Genomic DNA, 27589 nt, shown 5'->3' on the forward strand with positions numbered 1-27589 from the left:
TTATTTTTTCTTTGGAACAAATATTGATAATTAATTTGCAAGACAATCTTATTATAAAATTTTATTTTATATGTTTATATTTTGTTATAAAAATTGTTTTATAATGCCGGTTCTTTAAACTTAGATCATCGGCCAGCAGCAAATTAATGAAATGTGTATTCTAGATATGTTAACATCATGTTATTTAATAGGCCTTGATCTCTTAACAATAGAATGTGTCAGCTCATTTTCAGCAAGTATATGAATACTGACTGACCATGAGTCGGCTGGCTTGTCCTTTAAGGCATCCTCCCCTTATGGACTTATTTCCCATCAAAAATCTAGTCAGAATAGTAAGGTCACTATTTAACCATGTTGTAAAGTGTGACAAGTTAGATAGCCAACTCCAACGGTGCTGTGCGTGTTCAGTAGTGGGAAATAAAAATGGCCTTCTAAAGGAAGTGATTTTTTATTTAAAAGATTTATTTTTATTGTTTTTTCATTGGAAAGGCGGATATACAGAGAGGAGAGACAGAGAGGAAGATCTTCCGTCCAATGATTCACTCCCCAAGTGAGCACAACGGCCAATGCTATGCCGATCCGAAGCCAGGAGCCTCTTCTGGGTCTCCCACGCGGGTGCAGGGTCCCAAAGCTTTGGGCTGTCCTCAACTGCTTTCCGGGGCCACAGGCAGGGAGCTGGAAGGGAAGCGGGGCTGCTGGGATTAGAACCAGCGCCCATATGGGATCCCAGGCGTGCAAGACGAGGACCTTAACCACTTGTGCCACTGCGCCGGGCCCAGGAAGTGATTTTCAAACTGAATTCTAAATAATTGGTTGAAATAATCAGGTGGGATTTTTTTTTTTTTTTTAAGCAGAAGGACAGTGAAGTAAGTCAGAAATTATGGTCCAGGCACAAGAAATATCAGTTGTATTTAGCTGTAGGAAATGGAAGAAAATTACAGGAAGTGATACTGGAAAGGCAGATTTCCTTGTTGAGTGATGGATTAGTGAGGGTGGACTTTTACTTTGATTCAGCACAAATTCTTAGATGTTTTTGAGATGGGGAGTGACATGATCTGTTTTTTAGAACTTTTATCTGGCAAGGGTTTTCTGAAATGTTTTGATGTGATTCAAAATCGAGGACACGGAGGGCAGTCAGAGTGTAACTGCTGCAGGCTAACAAAGGAAATGTTGAGACTAAGGACTTCATAGTGAGACTGGAGGGGACAGAACAGATGTTAGAGACTTTAGGACTTTGTGAATAAGTTGTTATGAATGGACAGGTTGAGAAGGAGAAAGGGAGGAGTCAAATGATGCTGAAAAATTTAAGCCAAGGGGCTCCTAAAATGCGTTATGATTGATAGAGGCAGGGAGTACGCAGAGCCTGCATTGGGGTTCAGCAGGTCAGAAGTGGAGCAGCCAGAACTTGAGCCAGCACCCATATGGGATGCTAGCTAGTGTCTCAGGCAGTGGCTTCACCTGTTGTGCCATGACAATGGCTCTGATAGGTATTTCAAGTAAAATGTTACGGTATAAACAGAACAAATGCGGGGCAGGCATTGCGGTGTAGTCTGAGAAGCCACCACTTGCAATACTGGCATCCAGTATGGGTGCTTGTTTATGTTCTACCTGCTCTACTTTCAGTCGCCTGCTAATGACCCAGAAAGGCAATGGAGGATGGCCTGTTTGCTTGGACCGCTGCCACCCACGTGGGAGACCTGAAAGAAGTTCCTGGCTTTTGGCTTTAGCCTGGCCAGTTGTTGATCATTGTGCCCATCTGGGGTGAGGAGGTGAAATCAGTGTATGAAAGATCTCTCTCCCTGTCTGTAATTCACTTTCACAGTAAATAATTTTTTAAAAAAATTGTTTGTTTAATTGAAATTAGAATTACAGTCAGAATGGCAGAGGCAGAGCTATCTTGTTCATATCCCAGATGGCCACAATAGTTAGGACTGGGCCGGGCAGAAACCAGGAGCTTCTTTTGGGTCTCCCTGTGGGTGGTAGGGGCCCAAGCACTTGGACCATTTTTGCTGCTTTCCCGAGGCCTTTAGCAGGGAGCTGGATTGGAGCTGGAGCAGCTGGGATACGAATCAGTGCCCAGATTAGACGCCACAATGCCAACCCCAGTAAATAAATCTTAAAAAAGTAAATATTTGAAATTGTTTTAATAGATTTTTTGTTTTCAAATTTTCGTCCTTTTTGAACTAAAAAGTCTTGCCAAAATTATTCATACATATTGGGTTCTGACACTTGCCTGAATTCTAGATTGTGTTCTGTAACTTAAGCAAAGGCAATTGTGGTCTCTAGTTCTTTTGTTGTGTTGTGTTTTGTTTATTTTAATGGCCTCCATTTAATCACGTTGTTGTGAGATTTTAGATTGAGGTTTGGCTTGTTAGGAATTTTCATTACAGTAGTTTTGTTGTTGTGAAATCAGGCTTTTGCTCTTTGTTAACACCAGTAGTTAATTGCGATTTAAGAAGTTAGACCAAGCTGCAATTGAATTTGATGAAAATATTATACTTCTTATGTTGTTTTTAGTTTAGTTCAACTTCAAGTCAGAGGGAAGCAGTACTAAATATAGTTCATTAAAACTGTAAATGGATGCCTACTCCTTCTGTGTCCAACTAACTCCCTGCTTTGCGTGGGGAACTAGTATTCTCTGACATTAATTTTGTCTCTTTTGTACTTTATCCGTACTCTTAGTTTCTGTTTTCTTTAACTTTGAAATTTTTTAATATATTGTTGTTGAAAGATTTGGGATTACTGTTTTTGAGTTTAAAATATTTTCAAATAACATTTCTGTATTCAAAATAGCAAAAGTTTCCTGCTAAAGTGTTTAGTGGGCTTTATTTCTACTTTCATAATGAATCACACCTTTCATATGCCACAGTCAGGAATCTAAAGAGTGTTTCTCAACCCCCTGTTTGCTTAACAAGGCACCCGTAAAAAATACAGACCAATCTTTCCCCTTTGCTAATATTTTCTTTTCACCCCCACACAAACTGTTTAACAGCCCTGGCAAAACCATGTGTGTTCTTTAAACATGAAGACAAGCGATTAACCTGTCAAATTGTTAAAACAAAACACCAGATGTTCATTAGAACAAATGAAGTTTCTATTATGCATTTTCAGTGCTTATTCAGATGCCTGTTTAGGACCATTTGAGTCCGCTTAAACCCACCCCAGAGACGTTCGAGTAAAATAGAAATCAGGCTCTGAACAAGTGGATGAAATTAGAAAAGCAACAAGCCCCTGCAGCTGAGCTCATTGCTGCCCAGCTCGTCCCTGTTTTACTGGTGGGAATGGGTGGGAACCGTCTTGGCAAGATGGAATGTGCACAGTTTGCAGTGTGCTTAGTGCTGCAGTTTTACTCGTTTTAATTCTTACGTAACTGTAGAAATGCTCAAAATTTTTAAAACGCATGTTTGAATTGTTTTCCCAGTATTTCATTTTTGTTTCATTAGCCGAAACCTTTGGAAATTTCTTCTTAAACTTTGAGCAGTTTGACTGCTTTTGGCATATTACTTCCTTTTTTTTTATCCCAGTATGAATGCCCTCTGAAATTCTTTTCTTTATAATAAATTTACTGATTACATTTTTATTCCTAAATTTATTATTTAGCATTTATTGAACCAACAATACTAGTATGAAAAATGTCTTAGTGGGATTAATATGTCATACACGTCAGCTCCATGATAGGTATTGTGGTATATATGGAAACAGTTGAGATCTTTTAAGTTATTTTAAGCTTTTGGTCACTAAAAGGACAGGATTAGCAAATTAGATTTACTAATGTGTATTTCTCTTTAAACACCCCCTGTCTAGTTCACATCTGAGTAGGACAAAGCTTTCTATACAGAAGTTGTCCTGTGTCAATTGAGACTAAGAAATAGTAAGATTATTGAAATCTAATATGAATTTTTTTATATTCATGGGATAATATGTTGTACCTCAGTTTTGCTTACATTATTGAAACAGTGAGATTGCTGTGGTTATATGAGTAAGTATGCTGGGACGCAGTTTTTGTAGAGTAATCAATTTGAAAGTTCCCTGCAAATTTTATGTCTCATGTATTAGTTTAAAAGTTACTCAAGTGTGAAAAACTCCAGCAGTGATGAAGTACTGTTAGATGACTCTAGGTGAATAGGGGCGTATTGCAGCTGGGCCTGGTCCCCCATCATCTCCTCCCTGCTCTTTCTGTCACACGTTCACTCTCTCTACTTCTCAGCTCTTTACACGTCCTGTCCCATCTGTCTGAAATGCTCTTTGCTTATTTGCCTTGTTGACTTTCTTATACAAATATCAGCTAAGCAGCTTCAGTGCCTTCCTGATAATAACTGTTACCACCCCAACCCCACTGCACTTCCCGTTATCACTGTGTTTTTGTTTGCTGTCGTTACTGGACATAGCTGCTCAGAGGGTCTAGTCTTTTGCAAGATAGAACTCATGCATGAGGCAGAGTAGCAGAAAGCATGCTAGCCAGGCGTAATGCAGCGAGTGCACCTGCCAGGCCAGGCGGGTATCTCATTAAGAACTGAGTCCATCCCATTTTGGGTTGGAGTTTTTATGGATATGAGTATGGGTCCTCTGGTTCTCCCCTCCCTCCCTCTAACCTGGGAAAGTACCAGGTGGGGAGTTTCCAGGTGTGGAGTTCTGGAAAATCTTCCCAGGACCTTATTGGCCTGTGGTGCAGGGCAGTGGAGAGTACCCTGAGCTGTCCCCAGGGAAAGGGCTCACACCCGTCTAACAGGGTTATTGGACAAGAGCAATTACATCAAGTCTTAAGTGCTTGTAGGGCTTGTTTCCATTTCACATAAATTCATTTTCCTTCAGAAAGCCCATTTTCCTCAAAAAAAAAAAAAAAACACCTGTTTTCTTTGATCCTGCTTAACACATGTGTTAATGTATGTCTGGCTCCTTACGTCACAGAAGTTATACTTTTACGACTTAAGCTTACATTTTGTTTCTAATCAGTTGCACCAGTTAGACTTATTTACAGTAATTGACTATACATTTCCATGTGCCAGCCTTGGGTGTGATAGATATGAACAAGACAAATACGGTCTCTAACATGGTGGAACTAATCATTGTGTTTCTTACAGCAGGCAGTTTGACATTAGTACTTGGTCCTGCTCTGATTTCTCTAGTTAAACAAATAGGGAAACATTGTCTCCTTTTTGACCATCATTTGATTCACCCTTGTTTTTGTTAAGTGAAGATCGTGTGTTTTAAGATTTGCTTGTTTCACTGAAACAGTTATACTGGCCAGATGGCCGTGTCAGCCAGGGCTGGGCCCGAGTGAAGCCAGGAGCCAGGAGCCCCATCCAGTTGCTCGCAGTTAGCTGCAGAGATCCAAGTCTGTTTCGTCTTGCTCCGCTCTCCCAGGCACTGCAGCAGGGAGCAGGATCGAAGTGCAGCAGCTGGGACTTGCACCGGCCCCTTATGGGATGCGGCCCTCTCACCTGTGCTTCTGCCTGTGCTCTTGGTTCTCGCTGCTGCTTTGTACCAAGTTTTCCATACGAGTTGCTTACAGCTCTTGACTGTCACCATTTCCTTTCCATGTGTTACGCTTTTTTTTATAGTCTTCACTACCATAATTAACTGAAAATGTTTCTTTCAATTATAGTCACATTTTGTTCCACATTCAAAGGTCTATTCTCAGTGGTCTGTGTTTTCATGGGAGTCTTTTTTACATGTATAATTCTAATTCATCCTTGCTTTCTATACCTTCACCTTACTTAGTAAAGGGAGGAAAGAAAAGGTACATCATGGCGAAATACCCATCTTATAGTTCAGAACAGACTACATTCATTGGAGATTGGATTGTGAGAATTAGAGGAAGAAAAAGTGAAAAGATGAAAGAAAACAAAAGAAAATACTATAAAAGCACATAAAACAGGAAAAGAGAGGAGGGCAATTCCATAGCAAGAAGGGATAGGAAAGCTGTAGAAAGCCATGGCAACTTAACATTAAATTATACTGAAAACAATATAGAATGGTGGTTAAAATCACTATCTCCTAGTGTTGGCTTTATCTAACTTACTGTGATTTTAAGAACACTTATAATGTTTAATCGTATTTATTTGCACGGCGGAGAGAACAAGAAACAGAAACAGACAGAAGACAGATCTCACATCTGCTGCTTCATTCTCTGAATGCCCTTCGCAGTTGGGGCTGGTCAGGCTGAAGCTGAGAGCCAGCAGCCCAAGCGAGGTTTCCCACACAGGTGTCAGGCACCCAACCGCCTCAGTCAGCATCTGGTATGCATTAGCTGGAAGCTGAAATTGGAAGCAGAGCTAGGATTTTTTAAAAAAATATTATTTTTGTATTGGAAAGGCGGATATACAGAGAGGGGGAGAGACAGAGAGGAAGCTCTTCCATCCACTGACTCACTCCCCAAGTGGCCACAACGGCTGGAGCTGTGCCAATCTGAAGCCAGGAGCTCTTCCGGGTCTCCTATGCAAGTGCAGGGTCCCAAGGCTTTGGGCCATCCTCTGCTGCTTTCCCAGGCTACGAGCAGGGAGCTAGATGGGAAGTGGGGCGCCCATATGGGATCCCAGCACGTGCAAGGTGAGGACTTTAACCATTACGCTATTGCGTGGGGCCCAGAGCTAGGATTTCACTCTGGACACTGTAACAGGGAATACAGATGTCCCAAACATCTTTTTTTATTTTTTAAGGTATATTTTATTTTTATTGGAAAGGCTGATTTACGGAGAGAAGGAGACAGAAAGATCACTCCCCAGGACGCCTTAACTGCTAGAGCTGGGCCAATCCAAAGTTGGGAGCTTCTTACAGGTCTCCCACACAGGTGCAGGTTCCTGAGGCTTTAGCCTATCCTTTGCTATTTTCTTAGGCCATAGGCAGGGAACTGGACGGGAAGTAGAGCAGCCTGGGCATGAGCCAGTGCTCATATAGGACCCTGGTGCTTGCAAGGCGAGGATTTAGCCATTGAGCTATTGTGCCTGGGTCCCCACCTTCCTCTCCCTGCCCCCCTTTTATTTATTTTTATTAGAAAGGCAGAATTACAGAGAGAAGGAAAGGAGGGAGAGAGATCTTCCATCCGTTGGTTTATTCCTCACAGCAGCTGGAGCTGAGTTGATCTAAATCCAAGAGCCAGGAGCTTCTTCTGGATCTCCCACTTGGGTCCCAATACCATGGGCCATCCTCTGCTGCTTTCCCAGGGGAGGCCACAGGCAGGGAGCTGGATGGGAAGTAGAGGAAGTGGAGCAGCTGAAACACAACTGGGATCCATACGGAATACAGTGATGATTAGTCTGTTGAAACACCACGCCATGCCCTTAGGGATGCTGGTGCGGCAAAGCAGAGGAGCAGCCAGCTGAGCCACTGTGCTGACCCCCTTCCAAACATCTAAAGCCCCAAATGTCAACTCCAAGAAAATTTTGAACATTTTTTTTAAAGATTTATTTACTTATTACAAAGTGAGATATACAGAGAGGAGAGACAGAGAGGAAGAACTTCCGTCCTATGATTCACTCCCCAAGTGAACGCAACAGCCGATGCTATGCCGATCCGAAGCCAGGATTCAGGAACTTCTTCCGGGTCTCCCACACGGGTGCAGGGTCCCAAGACTATGGGCTGTCCTCGACTGTTTTCCCAGGCCACAAGCAGGGAGCTGGATGGGAAGTGGAGCTGCTGGGATTAGAACCGGTGCCCATATGGGATCCTGGTGCTTTCAAGGCGAGGACTTTTAGCTGCTAGGCCATGCAGCCGGGCCCAATTTTGAACATTTTTAAAAAGATTTATTTATTTTTATTTGAAAGGCCGAAATTTCAGAGGGAAAAGACAGATAGTTTTCACCTGGTCTACTCCTCAAATGGCCATGATGGCTAGAACTGGGCTGGTCCAAAGCCAGAAGGCATAAATTCTTCCCAGTCTCCCATGTGGAAAGAGAAGGACCTGAGCCATCCTCCACTGCTTTCCCAGGCCATTAGCAGGAAGCAGGAAGCTGCTTTGGAAGTGGGGCAGCTGCGCACTACAGCAGATGCCTGTGTGGGATTCCTGTGCTGCAGAAGTCTTAATGTGCTATGCCACGTCACCAGCCCTGAGTTTTACACGCTTTATTGCTTCCGTTTATTTTACAAAATGAATTTTGCCATAAGATCTACATAAGGTTTTTGTGACAATGTATATAGGGTATAGCACGAACGGAGCACTTGAAGTAAATGTACCATGTGTGTCACTGTTACAGTTGCCCCCCTGCCACAGTTCTGAATTAACAGTTCATTTTCTGCTATGATGTTAAGAGAACTTATTCTTTTTCATGTTTTTGTGTGCCACTTATGCCTTCATAACTCCTTTGTTGAATAAGCACACAGTATTTTGTATACTTCAATTGATATTGAGGATTGAAGAGTGAAAGGTATTTCTCAGGAAGATGCGCACTGGGAAATCAGAACATGACTGCTGTGCTAACGTGTTGTAGATGTGGCAGTGGGAAGTGTGCACATGAGTTGGAAGAATGGAGCACTGTTTTGCAGAATCAAATTAGACCAAGAAGACAGTTGAAATGCTAAACATGAATAGGCATTTGTTTTTCTAACATGCGTGGGAAGGATGTTTCCTGGGAAAGAAAGTGGCTTTTGCTAATGTATGGAAGCATAAGAGGGCCAGTGTGTTCAGCAAGTTATAAGTAGCTTTCTATCATTTGGTACATAAAGTGATATCAGATAGTACTGTTCAATGGAGTTGGACCGTGATAGGCTAGGGGCCAGCTCAAGGAGGGCCTTCTGTGCCTGACCATGAAGATTAGATCTTATCCTGTTTGCAAACAGGGTCATTGCAAGGTATTGCTCTGAAGCGGGAATAAGATGGTTGCTGTAGAAAGTGTGTGAGTGGTAGAGAGAGGTTTTGAGGTATGTGAAATATTAGGATTAGATGGCAGTGAGAAAACTGTTGCAGGAATGAAGGTAACAGATAATGAAGGAAAAGAGTCTTGGTGGTACAGTGAAGGAGGGGGGGGAGAGAAGAATCTAGAGTGATTTCCTAATTTTGTTCTTGAGTAGCTAGTGAGTATTATTTTCAAGATGAACATGTAGGAAGTGAAGAGCATGAGGGTTATATCACTAGGCAAGGGGAATAAACGAGCTGACACCAATTGTTGTGTATCGGCAGTGTTAACATGAAGTAGGTGGTGATAAAGTGTGCATCGTGCTCTCTAAAGCAAGTAAAAAGCACACAAAGCGATATAGCATAAAACTAAGAGGGACAAAAATGATATCCTAAAAAGTTTTTCTGTAAACAAAAAGTGAGAATTGTTTGGCCTCAATCTTAAGATGCCCACAGCCCTTACCCCAGAGCCTACGTTCAAGTCTTGGCTGTGCTTCCAATCCCAACTTCCTGTTTAATGCACACCCTGAGAGGCAGCAGGGCATGGCACAGGTGGTTAAGTCATTTCCAGCGATGTGGGCAGTCTGAGTTGAATTCCTGGCTTCCAGCTTTGGCCTGACCCAGCGCCAAATGTTATAGGCGTTTCGGGAATGAACCAGTGAATGGTTCTGCAGTGTTTTGCTTCTGCTACACTTTCTCTCTCTCACTGGCCTACAACTTAAAAAAATAATAATAACAATATAAAGGAGGAACAAAAATAAACAATAACATAATATGAAATAAATAGAAAATATAAATATTAATATAAAGATATAAATTAATCTATGTCAGCAGTTATGGACTGCACACTTCGTCTACAGGAACAGTTTACCACCATAAAATGACAAAAAATTGCAAGTTTATACTGTAAATATATAGGAGACACTTTGATACTGAAACATACAAAAAGACAAAGTAAAATGATAGGTAGAGTTATGTCGTGGAAACAGTGAGCATTGTTGAGTTGTTTGGTGAAGGTGATACTGGACAGAATTGACTTCCAAGTCGAGGAATATTACTACCGGAAAAGAGGGAGATCCTGTGAAAAAGAGCCTCAAGTGACAAGTGAAGCAACAAGTGACAGAATTGAGAGGGGAAGTAGGCTAATCACCAAGTATTGTTGGAGATTTTGATTTTCTCAGTTAACTGACAGAATATACAAACTGAAAAATCAGTGAGGATGCGCTGGATCGGAATCATGCTGTCAGCCAGCACGGCCTGTTTGTTATTTACAGAGCGCTTCCTCATCAAGTGTTGAGCACTGCCAGTGGTTCCAGCCACTGGGTTCCAAGTCAAGTCTTTAATAAGTCCTATTAATTAGGAAATTTTAAGTCAAAAACAGTGTATTTTTTGTTCATAACTAAATTAAATTAGAAACCACAAATCATGAGACCCATCTGCAAACATTAAAAGGAGACTACCCACCAACTGAATAATTCAAAGAAGAGACTGAACTGCTTTCCACTGAGTGACAATGAAAACACAAGATGTGTGGGAAGCGGTTGAAGCAGTTCTTGCAGGGAAATTTTAAACTTTAAAGGCTAAATTTAGAAAAGAATTATCTAAACCACTGTGCTAAGCTTTTACTTTAAGAACTGAGGAAGTAACAGATTAAACCCAAACTAAGTGGAAATAATACAGTGACAAAGATCAGCGTGGAAGACACTGAATGGAAAGGAATATCAGAAGATCATTGAAAGCAAAAAGAGTTGTTTGAAAAAATCAATCAAATTGATAACACTTAAGTGGCACTTAAAAAACATCAGAGAACACAAAGATTGTCAGTGTTAGGGATGAATTAAAATGACAAGACAAGTCATTTATTGGAGGAAAATATTTAGTGCAGATATGAATATGCATTGTTTTCAAAATGTTTTTCATCAAGGTAAAACTTTATTTTCCATAGACGTTTTGAAGTAACTGCTCATGCGAAACAAGCACTTGTATGCAAGATACATTAAGAATGCTTAGGACTCAGTAAGACTATAAACATGATTATTATTATTATTTTAAAAAATGTATTTATTTGCAAGGCAGAAGGAGAGGGAGGGAGAGCTCTGTCGGCCGTCTCACTCCCCACGTGGCCACGGCTGTCAGGACAGAGGTTGGCCAAAGCCAGGAACCAGGAGTTTAATCAGGTCTTCCATAGGGACGGCAGTGGCAGATGCGCTCTGAACATTTGCTGCTGCTTTTCCATGGTGTCAATTGAGAACTGGATAGGAGCTGGAATATTTAGGCAGCAGCTTTAGCCACTATACCGTAACACCAGCCCCAACCCGAGTTTTTTTTTTTCCCCCCGCTGATGCTCTGCCGATCCGAAGCCAGGAGCCTCTTCCGGGTCTCACATGCACACTGGTGCAGGGTCCCAAAGCTTTGGGCCGTCCTCGACTGCTTTCCCGAGCCACAGGCAGGGAGCTGGAAGGGAAGCGGGGCCGCCGGGATAGAACCAGCGCCCATATGGGATCCCGGGCATGCAAGGCGAGGACCTTAACCACTGCGCCACCACGCTGGGCCCCAACCCGAGTTTTAAAGGGAAGGGTTATAGGGCAGGTTTTGCTTCAGTGGTTAAGATGTTGGTTGGGTTGCGTCTGGAGTGGTGTCCTGCTCCGGCCGTAGGTTTGGGCTGCCTGCTGTTGCTTAGGTGAGTTTCTGCCACCCTAGTTTCCAACTTTGGTCTGTCATCATCCTATTTCGGCCTCTCAGGAATGAACTGGGATGTGTGAGTATGCTTTCTCCTTCTCTCTCTTCTGCAATAAATAATTTTTAAAAAAGAATTAAGAGGGCAAAAGATTCAGTCGGATGTATAAGGTATAGAGCATTGGTGATTAAGCACATGAAATGATTTGAAACATCTTGGTCACTAGAGAAATACAAATTAAAGAGAAAGGCAAAAGAATTTACAACAATAAAGAACATTTTATTTGTACTTGTTTCATAATGAGACTGACTTAAAGTTAATGCCTGCATCAGCACTAATCCATTGCCTTTTCTAGAAGCTTTTTTATTTCTAATTGTATACCTTTTTTTTTTTTTTAGTGTTCTATCAGTTCTGTGTTTGTGTGGGACTCTTTCCTTCTTAAGCTCTGTCCTTTGCCACTTCGTTACCATTGCATCACCTCAGGGATATTAGATTCAAAACTGTGAAGTCATTTATTTGTTCTTCTAACATCTGTCATAGTGACTTCTTACCAATGACCTGCCTGTGGCTAGAAGTCCTGTGCTCGTAGCCTGAGATGCACATTCAGCAACTAGAAATGGATCTGGGGTATTTCAGGCCGTGTGTCTGGGTGAGATCACTTGGGGAAGTGTGCATGAATAGAACATGAGAGACCGGATGACTGAGCCCCGAGGCAGCTCAGACTTTGGACGTGGGCTGAGGGAAGGAGGCGCTCAGCCAGTGCTAATGGAGGGGAGCAACCATTAGCAGCTGTTTCAGGGGAGAAGTCTGGGCATTCTAAGAACCTGAGCATTTGGTGCAGCGCCTAGGGTGCCACGTGGGGCTCCTGCAGTCCAGATCGGGGTGCCTGGGGTCAAGTCCAGACCCAGTTCTGTTTGTAGCTTCCTGCTAATACATTCTCTGGGTGACAGCAGAAGACTTCAGTTCTTGGGTTCCTGTCACCCATGTGAGAAACGCGAGATAGGTTCCACACTCCTGGCTTCTGCCTGGCCCAGCCCTGGTAGCGTGGGTCTTTGGAGAGGGGACGCATGAGAGGAAGGTTTTGCTTGTTCTCTCTGCCTTTCAAATAAAATGAAAAAAAAAAAGTTCTTGTAATTTTAGCAAAATATTGTAAGAAAAGGAGAGACTCCTTAAACTGCTGCTAATAAGGTCAGAGGAACGTGAGACAGAGAGACTATTGGATTTGCAAGACCAAAATTCTTTAGAAATGTAATAAAATTGATAATCTGATTGAAGTAGATGTAAGACAAGGAAGTAGAGAAGTACTTTTTTTTTTTTTAAAGAATGTGAAGTGTGGAGGGAAGCTGGGAGGCATTGTGAAATCATGGGAGACTTGTTCGTTTCGTTTTATTTGAGCTGGGAGAGTTGATAGGTTTGTAAGTAGTGAAGATTAGCTCAGAAAGCTGGGAAGGTTGAGCATGTAGAGAAAGGCGGGTAGCGTCACTTTCTGGGTGAGCATTGGTGGGATTCGGGGCACAGAAAAGAGATGGCTTTTGGACAGTTCTGGAACGTTAGGAAGGCATTGATGGGGTGTGGGTTCTGGCTAGTCCCTGACTAATTCTTGCTGTCACTGTGCACAAAACACTGTTCTTATAAAAAAATACGCCAAAGATACGTATCAGTGATGCATTTTAAATACAAATGCTTTAACCAGATGTGTCTTCTTGGAATACTGCCACTAGCGTCTCACTGTTCATCATTATATTGTCTTTGTTACTGTTTACTGTGTAGTTACAGCAGCATGTCTGAAAAACCTTTGTGTTTAAGTAATTCTTCTAGCAATGCATCTATTTGTTATCTGATTAATAGATTGTAAGATTCTGGTGAGTGATTGCTTTCATTTAAAGATGAACTGCTTCTGAATCATCCAGAATAAGTTCTTTTTTTATATAATAAATTCATTTTATTTTTAATGATGTTCTTGCAGTTGAGAGGGATACATGCCCATGTGGCTCACCGATGGGTGGGGAGGGTTGAGGAATAGGGGAAAGTGGGTGAGACCACTGCCTCCAGTCTTTTTTTTTCCTGTATCTGGGGAAAGTAGGGAGAGAAGGGGAGAGGGCCGCTGTCAGCCACCTGACTGCATCAGTACCCGGGCATGGAGGATGGCCACCATTGTTATCTGGGGTCCCCGATGTGGAGCATGTTTTGAGGGGTGCTGCTCAGGTGGTTTCAGTGGTTCTGAGATGCTCTTGATCTCACTGTGCCAACGTTGAGGAAGTCCTTCCAAGGTCAGTTGGCTGACGTAGTCCATGTTAGAGTCTCCATTTGCCCAGATACTTGCTGTAAAAGCTTGACTGGGAGAGATGTCCAGTTGGTTCTTCCCTCCATGGAACTGGACGTCCTCTGCAAGGTTCAGTGGACTGGTTCTCATGTTCTCTATGAGCATCTGGGCATGCCATCCACTGCACAGGCCTCAGCAGCCATGGAGACCCAGTTCTGAGACGTGCACTCGATGATCAAACCGCAGATCCTGTGATTTTCACTGTAATTGGAGTTCTGAGTCCAGTGGTCCAGTTCAGGGCAGTGGATAGGGGATTGTGGGCAGATTCCCAAAGAGACCTCATCTGAAGTGACTCCAGACCTAACTCCTGTGTTTCCCAGACAGTATGGGGTCCAGCTTAGTCCGTGAGCCTACACACACACACACACACACACGCACACACATACACACAGCCTCATCTCATATGCAAACCAATGGATGCTGGGACCCAGCCTAACCCTACCCACCACACACTCATCCCTCACACATATCAGTGTACAGCCTAGTTGGAGCAACCCCCCGGTAATCCACACTAGGCCTCCAGCCCTGGTTCCTGTGTGTGCCAGTATGGGTAGCAGGCTGCAATGACTGGAGCCGAACTGATCCAAATGCAGGAGCCAGAGGCCTCTTCCAGCTCTCCCACACAGGTGAAGGATCCCAAGGCCTTGGGCTGTCTCCTTGACTGCTTTCCCAGGCCACAAGCAGGGAGCAGGATGGGAAGCGGAGCAGCTGGCACATAAACTGGCACCCATATGGGATCCTGGTACATGCAAGGTGAGGACTTCAGCCACTAGGCTACTGTGCTGGGCTCCTTCCCTTCATCTTAAAAAAAATGGAATAGGGAACTATGCTGGCACACTCATATAGTCAACACAAATTTGGCATTATCCAGATCCAGATTGCCTGCCAGATCTTAGCTGCTTCTTTCCCAGCATTGTAATGCTTGGTAAGGTACAAGGCAATCTTGGCAGTTGCCTACAGCTGGGCAGAATAAGTTCTAAAATAACTCTGTGGTAGCAACATTTGCTACGGGGTGATGAGATCTTTCCTGAAGGGAAGATGTGCACGGTGGCAGTAGTGTCTCTTTAATGATGCTTTGTTCTTTGATGTTACTTGCCCTTCAGACAATTCACATCTTTGCACAGAATTAAACATTTTCAAGTTAAATATTAACCATGCATATTTTATAAAAAATTTAGGTTTAATGAATGACTAAAGCATAGGAGAGTAATTTATTGTTTGAATCACTTGTATATTTTTTTAGAAATCTTAGTTTTTCTTTTGTTTTTCTCCACTCGAATAGAGGCTATAGTGACATTAGAGTGCAGTAAGTTAAATCTTAGACCTTGATTTTTCTTGTGCCATTTTTTAAAAAAAGATTTATGTATTTTTATGGAAAAGGCATATATACAGAGAGGAGAGACAGAGAGGAAGATCTTCCATCCATTGATTCACTTTCCAAGTGGCTGCAATGGCCGGAGCTGAACTGATCCGAATCCAGGAGCCAGGAGCTTCTTTCAGGTCTCCCACACGGGTGTGGGGTGCCAAAGCTTTGGGCTGTCCTCGACTGCTTTCCCAGGCCAAAAGCAGGGATCTGGGATGGGAAGTGGGGCTGCTGGGACACAAACCGGTGCCCATATGAGATCCTGGTGTATGCAAGATGAGGACTCCAGCCACTAGGCTATCGTGCATGGCTCCTTCTGCCAGTTTTTATAACGTGTGCATAATAAACCTCCTCATTCATTGTGGTGTTTTCCACTGCTCAATCTTGCTGCTTTCTAGTATTTGATTTTATGGAAAAGCAAGCCGTCTACATACTTGGCAAAAGTAGTGGAAAGTCCTTCAAAGATTTCAAGATTGTGCTAGTAGTTTTTATTGTAAATTATTTTATATTATTTTAATCTGCTTTGAAAATATGCTGTGTCCATTGCATGTATTTATTTATAGCTGTAACGATATAACATTCTTACCACCATTTTAGTGACTTTAAAAACAACACACATTTAACCATTTCTGTGTGCCAGGAATGTGTATACAGCTGAACTGAGTTCTCTGCTTAATAGACTCACACAACTCCCATACCAGTGTTGGCTGAAGCTGCAGTCTTATCTGAGACTTGCCTGAGGATGGATCTACTTGCAGAATCACGTGATTATTGGGAGACTTCAGTTCCTGGTTGGCTGAGTGTGTCAGTTGGTTGCTGGCTGTCTGCTCCCCCAGGCTGCTCTCAGCCTCTGGCTCCATGACCATGTCCCATGACAGGTCATGAGACTCAGCTTTAAACCAGGAAGGGCGTCTCCCCTAGGACAGCACACAGTCTCGAGTCACATTCATGTCCACGCAAGCATTGTGAGCCTGGATTAGAGGCGAGTGGCAGGTCCCATCTCTACTCACGAGAGGAGGACCGCTCACACAAGCATCCAGACCAGCTCCATCTGCTCCCGTGTATTTGCTGTATCTTTACACGAGTTATGTGTTGGTACTTGTTTAGATATAAGTGATAATTTTGAACTTTTAAATTTTTCTAACCAGATTCCATTGGCCGTGACATTCCCAAAATGCTTGAGTTATTTAAAACTGGACAAGAAATTGCAGTAGATGAAGAAAGGGAGAACTTTCTCAAGACCAAAATCGCGACAGTAAGTGATGGCGGAAGGGACCAATGATCCTCCTTTCTTCTTTGATAAGTGATCCGTTAGTTAGTTATCACGTTATCACGTTGTATTGGTCGTTTGAGCTCATTCCTGACATTAGCACTGGGGGTGGCAAGAAATGTACACCTAGATAATTTTTAAAATTCTGTGGATTGAACAGATAACTATTAACACTCCTGAGGATTCCCTCCTTCCAGAGTTAGGTGTTCCTCACGGACATTCACAGTTGACCCTCAGCAGTGTGGGTTTACACTGAATGGGTCCATTGGTATGTGGATTTCTGGGAGATTTGTAGTGAGTTGAGAGAATTTAGAACTATGTAGCTCAGAAATAGTAGCAAAAAATAAGAAAAAGCTAATGCATCCAAAACATGTAGGTTGGCAGTTGCTAGATTAAAAAAAAAAAAAAAACACCCTGAAACATTGGGACTACCAAGACCAGAATGATGATAAAACCAGGTTTATTGAGATCTGCTCCTGGGGGAGGTTCATCGGTCCCCAAGGCAGCGGGCTGCTGAAGTTGTGCCTGCAGTGAGCCGCACATTCCTTATGTAGTGGTGGTGATGGGGCTTGAAGTAAAGGGGTGTGTTCTGTTCTGATTGGTCGGCTCCGTTTAAATGAGTCCGGGGTGGCTATTCTTGGTGGGAATTTTTTGCACCACTGCTGGGCTTTCTCCCTGTTCCTGGGCCCTCCGGGCTAACAGCAGTAATTCATCATTTACTGTTATAAAATATACACAAATCTATTATAAAAATTAAAATGTATTGAAACACAAAACTTACAAGCTGTTCATGACACAAGTAATATAAATACATATAGTAAAAATAAAAATATAAATGTGAACAAATATAAAGGTTATTTTTATTTAATGCACTGTTAAATCTCAACTGTGTGAAATTAACCACAGGACTTGCTGTACTCCTGTAGGAATTCATAGCCTTCTCCTGGCTGCACACGTGCTTTGGCATCAGTAACATATCATTAACTGCTTATTTCAGTAAAAACTCATCTTCCATGTTTCCTGTCACCGTGTGCGGTACACGTAACTTGTCAATTTGACCTTATAACATGCATAATTGGCTGTTCATGTACCCACAGGCTCTCTCCAGTTAGCAGTAGGCTTTGAGTAGTTAAGTTTTGGGCCTGGGGATTCAAGAGGTATATGTGAATTTTCAGATGCATGGGAGCTGGTGTTTCTAATGCATGTGCCACTTCTTCCCTGCAATCCCGTCGTTGTCAGAGGGTCAGCTTTGTTTATTCTGTGTGTGCACGATGCTGTGTGTGTCATTTGTTGTCTTGAAGTTTACGCTGTTTGAGAGTACTGACTGAATTTTGTGCATTCCCTATGAATCCTTGCAGAGTGTTGAGTAGCTGACAGGGTTGTAATATAGTCTGGTGGGATAATTTGTTTTCTTTGCTAAGTTCTGATTATCTCTTTTTTAAAAATTCTTTTTTCTATTTTTTTTGCACATATTTTTTATATTTTACCTCTGTATTTTTAAAATTGCTTGTTTACTCATGGGTGATGCTGGAAATTAGTTTCCAGTGCTAATTTTAGCATCCTAGTACCAGAATGTCAGATTTATAGTACTATTCTTTTTCTTCTTTTTTTTATATACATGTATTAGAAACATTAAGATTTTCCAAAATATGTTCTTTATATTAAAGGATCTCAGAAGTATCTGTTGATTGCAAAATTTCAGCAGTGTCTACCAAGTGTCAGATGCTATTCTATGCACTGTTTTTATTCCTGGCCCTATGAAGACTGGAATTCTGTTCCCCGTTCTGTAGCTGGAGGCCTGGAAGCCAGAGACATGACAAACCTTTGCAAGGTCCAACAGCTAGTGTGAAGCAGAATAAATACTTGAACTTTGCCATCTCCTCCATAGTGGGGGGTCTTTACCCATCTTGCGTGAGTAGCTGGAATACTTGTTCTCTTCTCACTTTAACACTTAAGAGGCATTCTGCGTAGTAGCCAGCAGCTTGTAGTCCAAGCTGCATCCACTGTGGAGTAGTGAAAAACAGAAAAACACACTAGGCTAGTTTTGCAACAGGAAACTTGCTTTGGAGTGGGGACAATACAGGGTGACTCTTCTCAGCAACTGGGGAACTCCTGCTTGCCATTAGGAACGTCGAAGCTGAGCTCCATTTTATTCAGTGCTGAGATCTGCTAGAATCTGCTGCTGGAATTTCCTTGTTCCAAAAGGCCCTGGGCAGTGCTACTTGTTTTTTAGGGCTGACAGTGCTGTAATCTAAAAACCAAGCAAAACAAAACAAAACAAAGCAGTCAAATCCTAAGGAACTCTTTTGGAGTTGTGGAGACTTGAGTTTGAATGCCTGTTTTGCTTCTTATATATAGGAGAAGAGACTTGAAACATGCTTTTTACTGTGTCTCAAACTGTCTCATCTATAAAATGTACATGATAAATACCTCCTTCACAATGTGGTTTTGAAGATGAGACGCATTTTTAAATGGTGTTACATTTTGTTATTGTTTTTGGTTGGCCTTTTGGAACTATGGAATATCCTATTTGGATTCTTCCTAGCTAGATTAAATCTGTTTTCAGTGTATCCAGTGTGTTGATGTTTTCAGTGTATTCTCGGGTTAATAGGTTTATACAGTCACTGATTTAGACTATCAGAAAGCATAGTATCTGATTCATTCATTTCTTTCTTTCTTTCTTTGTTTCTTTCTTTCTTCCTTCCTTCCTTCCTTCCTTCCTTCCTTCTTTCCTTCCTTCCTTTCTTTTCTTTTCTTTTCTTTCTTTTTTTTTTTTTTTAATTAATGCCAGAGTCATGGGCCTGGGTTTCAGATCAAGCTACTCAGAGTTGAGGAGTTATAACGCTTTTTCTCAGTGGAGAGGAAATAAATCTAAAATAAACACATAATACTTAATGGGTATAGTTTAGTAGGAGTTAGAGAATGAATTTAGATTCATACTGCCTTTTTTAAAAATGTCTTTTATATATGTGGAAGACAGACTTATCTTCTGTCTGTTTGTTCATCACTCAGACAGCTGTGGGAGCCAGGAGCTTCTTCTGGGTCTCCCACCCGGACAGTAGGACCCCAGTACTTGGGGCATCTTCTGGTGCTTGCGCTAGGGCATGCTCAGGGAACTGGATCGGAAGTGGGGCGGTTGGGATTTCAACCAGTGCCTACGTGGTGTTGCAGATGGTTGCTTTACACATGATGTCACACCACTGGTCCCTTAAATTCATACTGTCTTGATTCAGACCTGGTTCTAGATTAGTAAGAACTGTGCAGTTCCTCTCTGAACCTTAGTTTTTTCCTTATTTCCCATCCCATAAGCAAAATTATGTTAGTATGGTTAAATATTCCCTAGACTAAGACGGAGTAGATGAGATAATAACATAACAACTATTCAGCAGACCACTTCCACTGAAGTTAGGGTAGCAGCGGAGCCTCCCGCAATCCGCATGACCTTAATACCAAAAATCAAAGAAAACTACAGTGCAGTGATATCCATGGACATTCAAGGCTGCATTTTAGCAAATTGCATCCAGCAGTATGTAAGTCGAATAGCATATTATGACTATTGCAGTCCTTTTGCTTTGTTCCAGCAGAATCCCTGAAACGGGATGGTGAAGAATAGGCACTTTGGAGGCTAGGAGGTCAAAGCGCCTGGGGCCGGCATTTTGCAGGGGCCGTGCTGTGTTTTAACCCGGTGGGAAAGCAGAAGGATGAGGGGACATGAGCAGAAGCAGCACAACAGGAACTACCTCGCTTTAGACAGTGGTTCCTCAGCTACCACAGTGACAGGTGCTTGAACTTCAACATGAGCTGTGGAGGGGACCTGCCATACTCAGATAATGTAGCTACGACCAGATACGGGTAGGAATGTAAGGTTATTCATGGAGAAAAGAAATCATGATGATTGGTTAAACTCATGAACAAAAAAAAACAACCCTAAAAATTGATTTTCTATTGTGTATAAAGAATGTTTTGTTTTCGCATTTACCTGATATTTGTTTGGAGTGTCTCCCATTTGGGGCTAGTGCTAAGATATTTGATATGAATGTTTAGTTACGGTTCTTTTCTATGGATGTGTGCTTTCATTTCTCTGGGTAGACATTTAGAAGTGGAATGGTAGAATCATCAGCAGGTGACTGTTCAACTTAACAAACCATTAGGGGTCAGCACAGTGGCAGAGCAGGCTAAGCCTATGTGGTGCCAACATCCCATATGGACGATGGTTTGAGTCCTCGCTGCTCCACTTCTGATCCAGCTCCCTACTAATAGCCTGGAAATGCAGAGGAGGCTGGCTTAGGTTTTTGACCCCTGCGCCTCTGTGGGGAAACTGGAAGAAGCTCCTGGATCCTGGCTTTGGACCGTCCCAACTCTGGACATTGCAGCCATTTGAAGAATGAACCAACAGAAGGATAATCTGTCTCTGTGTGTCCTTCTCTCTCTGGTACAGTAAGTAAATAACAAAAACAATTTTCCAGCAACAATAAGTTATGGAAATAATACTGTTATTGTTTCCAGTAATAATAAGTAGATCTTAAAAAAATAAATTTTTGTGGGGGGCCCGGTGCAATGGCGCAGTGGTTAAGGTCCTCGCCTTGCACGCCCAGGATCCCATATGGGCGCCGGTTCTATCGTGGCAGCCCCGCTTCCCTTCCAGCTCCCTGCCTGTGGCCCGGGAAAGCAGTCGAGGACGGCCCAAAGCTTTGGGACCCTGCACCCGCGTAGGAGACCCGGAAGAGGCTCCTGGCTTCAAATCGGCATAGTATCGGCCATTGCGCTCACTTGGGGAGTGAATCATCGGACGGAAGATCTTCCTCTCTGTCTCTCCTCTCTGTATATCTGCCTTTCCAATAAAAAATCAAATAAAATAAATCTTTAAAAAAATAATTTTTTTTTGTCTAAAATGTTTTACTTTTTAAAGTAAATTTGTTTGTTAGAAAGGCAGAGTTACACAGAAGAAGAAACAGAAACAGAGAGAGAAGCCTTCTGTCTGCTGGTTCACTCCCCAGAAGGCCACAATGGTCAGGGCGTACATTCTAATGTTATAGAGGAATTTAAAACCAATTATATCAAGTGTAAGAAGACAAAAGATAAAGTATGTATTATCTAATTCTGTTTATATAGAATGTTGCCTGTGTGAACTACCGTATAGTGACAGAAAGCAGACCAGTGGAGACAGAGGTACGTGGAGAGGGGCAGGAAGGAGGACTTTGAGAGGGATACCTTGCATTTGGGGGAGTGATTAATGGGTTGGTTTTTCTGACAGGTTATGCCTTATGTATATGTCAGCATGATAAATTATACACCTAAGAGATGTGCAGCATGTTTAACGGGATATTAGTTAGCAATGACAAGGAGCAAACTGTAAACACATTTTATTAAATGGATTATACTCAAGGAATGAAGCCAGGAAAAGTACGTTCTGTATGATAACTTTAACACGAAATACCTGAAAAAAGCAAACCTTCATACGTGCAGTAGACTAATGTTGCCTGGAATGGGGATGGGAAGAATCATTTGTTAACAGTAAGAGTGCGTGAGGGGGCACAGTGTAGTCATGACATTTTTAAATGACTGCAAAACTTGGTAATGGTGATGTGGGACTCCAGTTAAGGTAGGGAGGGTTGAGCTATGGAGGAAGGTGAGTGGGAAATATGTTTCAATTTTTTTTCTCCTATGTCTGCAGTGGAGGAGGGGGAGAAGACTGCTTCTTGCTGTCAAGTCACATCAGCATCCAAGGATGGGGAACAGTAATTTGATAACATCTTAAGAGACCCCAATGTGGGGAAGAATGTTCCCAGGGTGTTACTTGAGTAACTTTGACAGTTTGATGGTGAGTTGTTAGCTTCATTGCACCAGGTTTGAGAAAATTTTTCCAAGGTCTGTTGGTTAACTAAGTCCACCTTAGTGCATCCACAGACCCAGGAAAGCTTGAACAGGAGAGTTGTCCATCCTGTTCTGCCTTAGATTTTCTAATGACGTACTTGACATCCTCTCTTGGCCTAGAGTTGCTGGCTGTCATGTCCCCCGTGTGCACCTGGGCGTGTTATCCACCACACAGGCCTCAGCATCTGAAGAGGCCCAGTGCTGATGCATGCACTCCAAGTTCGGACCACACATCCTGTGACTTTCTGGGGTGGCTGGGGTTTGAGATCAACAGTGTAGTTGGGAAGTTTCCTAAGAAATCTTGCCTGCGGTGATCTGGCTTGACTCTTGTGTGCTCAACCCAATGCAGGGTCAGGTTTAATTTGTCACATGCACCAACCAATGCATATACTGATAGATGCACCTATTTGGACAGTTCTGCCCCCAACTCCATCTCTCACGTGAAATGATGGGTATTGCAACCTAACCCAACTCTACCTGCCACAGGCCTGGTTTTAATTGCATATCAGTGGGTTTCGTGGGTGTGATGCCCACTGATCTCCACCAGACCTGCTGTCAGCCCTGGTTTTTGTGTATGTTGTCAGGTGTTGCAACTTAGCCTAATCTGTCCCACATCCCACCTGATTGTTGTTGTCCATACCTATGGGTGCTGCAGATTAGCTCAGTACAACCCTCCCCCAGACCCCGCCCATAGACATGCCAATGGGTGCTTCTGCCTTGCCCAGTCCAGTCCACCACCAGCCCTGACTCCTGTGCTCACTGGCAGGAGCTGCGGCCTACCAGAAGAGTGCCCATGATTTCCCTGCCAGGCCCATTGCCAGTCCCGGATCTTGCACTTGTACTGTTACTCACTCAGCCTGATGACTCATACCCAGTTCCAGCACTTACCAGTGTGTGCTGTGGCCTAGCCCAGCTGGCTGTACCCATTCTGGCTCTTGTGTGCTATGGGGTGTGGCAGTCTAGCCCATCCTGGCCCATCCCAGCCCGCCCCCAGTCACAGCTCACTCTTTCCAATGGAAGCAGCAGCCCAGCAAAGGAGTCCCTGTAGTTTTTCTACCAAGCCAGCTCCCTGCTCAGGGTCTAGTCCCAGACTGAAATGGCCCAACACCAGTCTTGGCATTTGCCAGCGTATGATACAGCCTGGCTCAACCTTTACCACTCCAATTCCATCTCTTACCTATGAGTGCAGCACCCTAGCCCAGTCTGGCCCACCCTCAGCCCTCACGTGAACTGGCCAGTGAATGTTGCCATTCAACCCAGCCTGGCTTATACTGTGTCTGGCTATCATTTGTGCCAATGTGTGCTATGAACTGGTCCAGTCTGGCCTGCCCCCAAATGCAACCCACACACATGCAGATAGATGCTTCAGGCTTGCCTAGCCCAGTCTGCTCCCAGTCCTGGCAGCACTTCCCAGTGGGAGCTGTACTTCAGGTGGAAGATTAGCTTGCTAACCTATGCTACCACACTGACACCTATCTAAAAGTAATTTCAGAGCACTATTGTGAAGTATCCATGCATGACTGTGACATTTATGCAGTTTGGAATAATGAGGATATAGTGTCTTTCTTATTTTTCCTTAATAGCCTGCATGATACAGAATGAGTGCAGATGAAGGAATATTGATACTGTTGCATGCCTAGTTGGGGTTTCTCTTTATTTTCAGTAAAAGGAAATATTTATAGCAGAGGTTGGTAAATGGCAGCCAAGGGCCACATTCAGTTGCCTATAACCTAGTTTTGTACAACTTCTGAGCCAAGAGTGGTCTTTATGATTTAATATGCTGCTGAGATTGGGTATAACCAACAGGCCTAGGGTATCTGCCTTTTTACACAAATGGTTTGCTGACCCTTGATCTAGGAAAGCATTTTTTTTGAGAGTGAAAGCATTACTGCTGTGTTGTCATAGTGCAATCATTTGCACTCGAGGATTAGCGTCTTGGGTAATAGAACTCAACCACTAATATCTTCTTACTCTGTCAGAACTGTACTAATGGTTTAATAGCCAGCCATTATCTAATGTTTATCAATGATGTGTATGAGTAAATTAGTTTCATTCTTAATCTTTCCTACCATTGTATCTATAACTTACATAATCACGAAATTGGCTATGAATGTATACTATCTAATCAAAAACCCATTTGAGTAATAATGTCATTCAAATGATATGCTGACCATTATGAAGGCAGAACAAATTATTGGCATGTTTTATTTATTTATTTTTAAAAAGATTTATTTATTTTTATTGTGAAGTCAGATACATACAGAGAAGAGGAGAGACAGAGAGAAATATCTTCCGTCCGATGCAGTGTTTTATTTTTTAATCAGTTGTATTGTTATTGTCTAGTCACCATTTCTTTTCCCTCTTGATATGAAGCATAATTTATTGGGATAAAAAGACGTTGTGGGCCTGGCGCGGTGGCGCAGTGGTTAAGGTCCTCGCCTTGCACGCCCAGGATCCCATATGGGCGCTGGTTCTATCCTGGCAGCCCCGCTTCCCTTCCAGCTCCCTGCCTGTGGCCCGGGAAGGCAGTCGAGGACGGCCCAAAGCTTTGGGACCCTGCACCCACGTGGGAGACCCGGAAGAGGCTCCTGGCTTCAAATCGACATAGTATCAGCTGTTGTGCTCACTTGGGGAGTGAATGATGGGACGGAAGATCTTCCTCTCTGTCTCTCCTCTCTGTATATCCGCCTTTCCAATAAAAAAATAATAAAAATAAATCTTTAAAAAAAAAAGACGTTGCAAAGCAATCAGATATAAGGAAAAGATCTCAAAATTATAAATAAAGAATTAAAGAGGAGAATATATATATATATATATTTAGTTTTTCCAATTGACCTTGAAGTAGAAATGAATATAAGAGACATTCTAAAAGGAATAAAGGAATGAACATAACTGGCCAATAATTGATGTTTTTAGTAGTCTATTTTCAGATTAGTTTCAAAAAGAGAGATACATTAAAGGAGAGTTAACATTTTGTTACATCTGAGAAGGAATAAAAGATGTAAAAAAAAAAATAAGAAGTTTTGTACATTTTGTTTGTTGTATCTTCAACTCCTTAGGAAAATGTCTTGCAGGTAGTAGATGCCTAATGGCTAATTGTTGAATGAGTGAATGTACTTACAAGGGGACTTGCATTGTTCAAGGAAAACAATTAAAATTTAGTTTTATTACAAGTTTTTGAAATTCATACATAGTTTTTCTTAATATGTATTTTCTGTGAGTTTTAGGATGACCACTCATAGATGCAATTCCAAAATAATTTTACGTCAAAGTAAATTTACCTGTTAATTCTACTTTTCTACAAGTTTTTTGAAGTACTTTTGTATGTATCAACCCAATGAATCAGTGGGAGATCAGCTAGTAATTATTAACAGATGCTTTTACTTACTCAGTGAATCAATGCTTTTTTTTCTCTAAATTTAACCAATTCACACTAAACTTTTCAGACAATCTTAATGGAATAATACAGCAAATAAAATATTAATTGCTAAATGTCTACAGCATAAGTCAGAATTCAGAATTTTGTTTTCTGTTTTTTATGGAAATGCTTAGTCAAATACGTATTTTGGTATTATACAACAAAATTAAACCATGGCTAAATATCTTGTCATAAATCTGTTGGGAATTTAAAAAAAATATTTGTTTATATGTATTTGAAAGACAGAATTAAGAGAGGGAGAATGAATTTTCCACCTACAGGTTTACTTACCAAATGGCCAGACCAGTCGGTGTTGGGCCAGGCCCAAGCCAGGATTCGGGAATTTCTTCCTGGTCTGTCACAGGGGTGCAGGGAACCCAGCATCTGAGCCATCCTCTCACTGCTTTCCCAGGTGACACATTAGCAGGGAGCTTGATGGAAGTTGAGCAGCTAGGAATCAAATCAGCACCCACATGGGGTACCAACATCCCAGCTGGCATCTTTACCCAGAATACCAAGTGCTGCCCACTGTCAGACACTGTGAAATAAATTTTCCAAAAGTACCCTCCAATCTTTTGTAACATGCCACTAATCCATTTTTCCCCTCACTGATTTCCTCATGCTTTTTAAAATACTTGGCCTTCAATGTTCTACACAATTATACTTCAAAGTGTAATTGAAAGGCACTTGTATCGTTGTTTAACGTTTTTGTAATTCTATGTATGGTATAAATTCATTTTAATGTTATCAATACCAACGATTTCCTTTTGTAGAGGCATGGGCAGTACCTTCACATTTCAAAAATGAGGAAATGTTCTCTTTCTCCTTTCACTTCTGTTCATGTTGACTGCCTCACATTTTCAAAAACAAGGAAATGTGATAGTGTTGTTGTAGTTGAAGTTTTATTTGCTGAGAATGGTGGAAATCAAGGAATAGAACTTTTCACTAAGGAAAAAGCTAATAGAGCTATAAATTATGGAAAAGTAGGACTTGTGGTAGGCGGCATTTATGACCAAGAGAGTTTAAGTGAAGAGGAAATTTGAAAGGTGCTTATTTGGTGTATTTAACCTACTTTATACTATAATAAATGATCTAACTCGTTACCTGTTGTCTATACTTAAGAGGCTACACAAGCAGACTGATGCTTCTGTGTTTTCATGGAGCCACTAACTACTTGCAATTGTTGAATAGAATCTCATGTATGCAGAGGTAGTTGCTGTAGTTTGAAGTTGAATAATATTGAGACTAATAAAATTCAGTACAAGTTAAGGACAAAAACATAGGTTTGCTTTAAAAATGCATACTGAACCTATTCAAAGATTTCATGTGTTATGACTCCATGCAGTTTTAGATAATTTAAAGAAATATTTTTTTGCCCCTTTATACATGCTTTACCATCAGAGCAGTAAGTGCGCAGACTTTTTTTTTTTAATGGCCTTCCAAAGTATGCTTAGTGAAGAGATACTGTATTTCCAAACAACCTTTTCTGTCTTAACTTTTCATTGTTTTTAAGTGCACAAACAACAGTTTTTTTGTTTGTTTTTCATTAAAATTTACATAATTTCTTTGAAAGGCAGAGCTACAGAGAGAGGGAGAGAGTTACAGACCTCTTCCATGTGCTGGTTTAATTCTCAAGTGGCCACAATGGCTTGGGCTGAGCCAGATGAAAGCTGGGAGCTTGGGGCTCATTCCAGGTCTCCCATGTGGGTGCAGGAGCCCAAACACTTGGATCATCTTCTGTGCTTCCACACATAACATTAGCAGGGAACTGGATCCTAAGTGGAGCAGCCAAAACGTGAATGGTGCCCATATGGGTTGCTGCTGTTGCAGTGCCA

At 42.0% G+C, this 27589-nt stretch overlaps 1 protein-coding gene across 2 annotated transcripts in view; it reads left to right on the forward strand.

Moving 5' to 3' along the window:
* The window catches only part of MRPL1 (mitochondrial ribosomal protein L1), a 90647-nt gene that overhangs the window by 39354 nt on the left and 23704 nt on the right, over nucleotides 1-27589 (forward strand). For both annotated transcript variants that reach the window (XM_040966560.1, XM_040966559.1), the window contains exon 7: nucleotides 16341-16447. In XM_040966560.1, the coding sequence (XP_040822494.1) occupies nucleotides 16341-16447 (107 nt within the window). The remainder of the gene's footprint in view (nucleotides 1-16340; nucleotides 16448-27589) is intronic.

Source organism: Ochotona curzoniae, unplaced genomic scaffold, assembly GCF_017591425.1.
Source record: "Ochotona curzoniae isolate NIBS_2020 unplaced genomic scaffold, NIBS_Ocur_1.0 scaffold_4506, whole genome shotgun sequence".
Classification (NCBI taxonomy): domain Eukaryota; kingdom Metazoa; phylum Chordata; class Mammalia; order Lagomorpha; family Ochotonidae; genus Ochotona; species Ochotona curzoniae.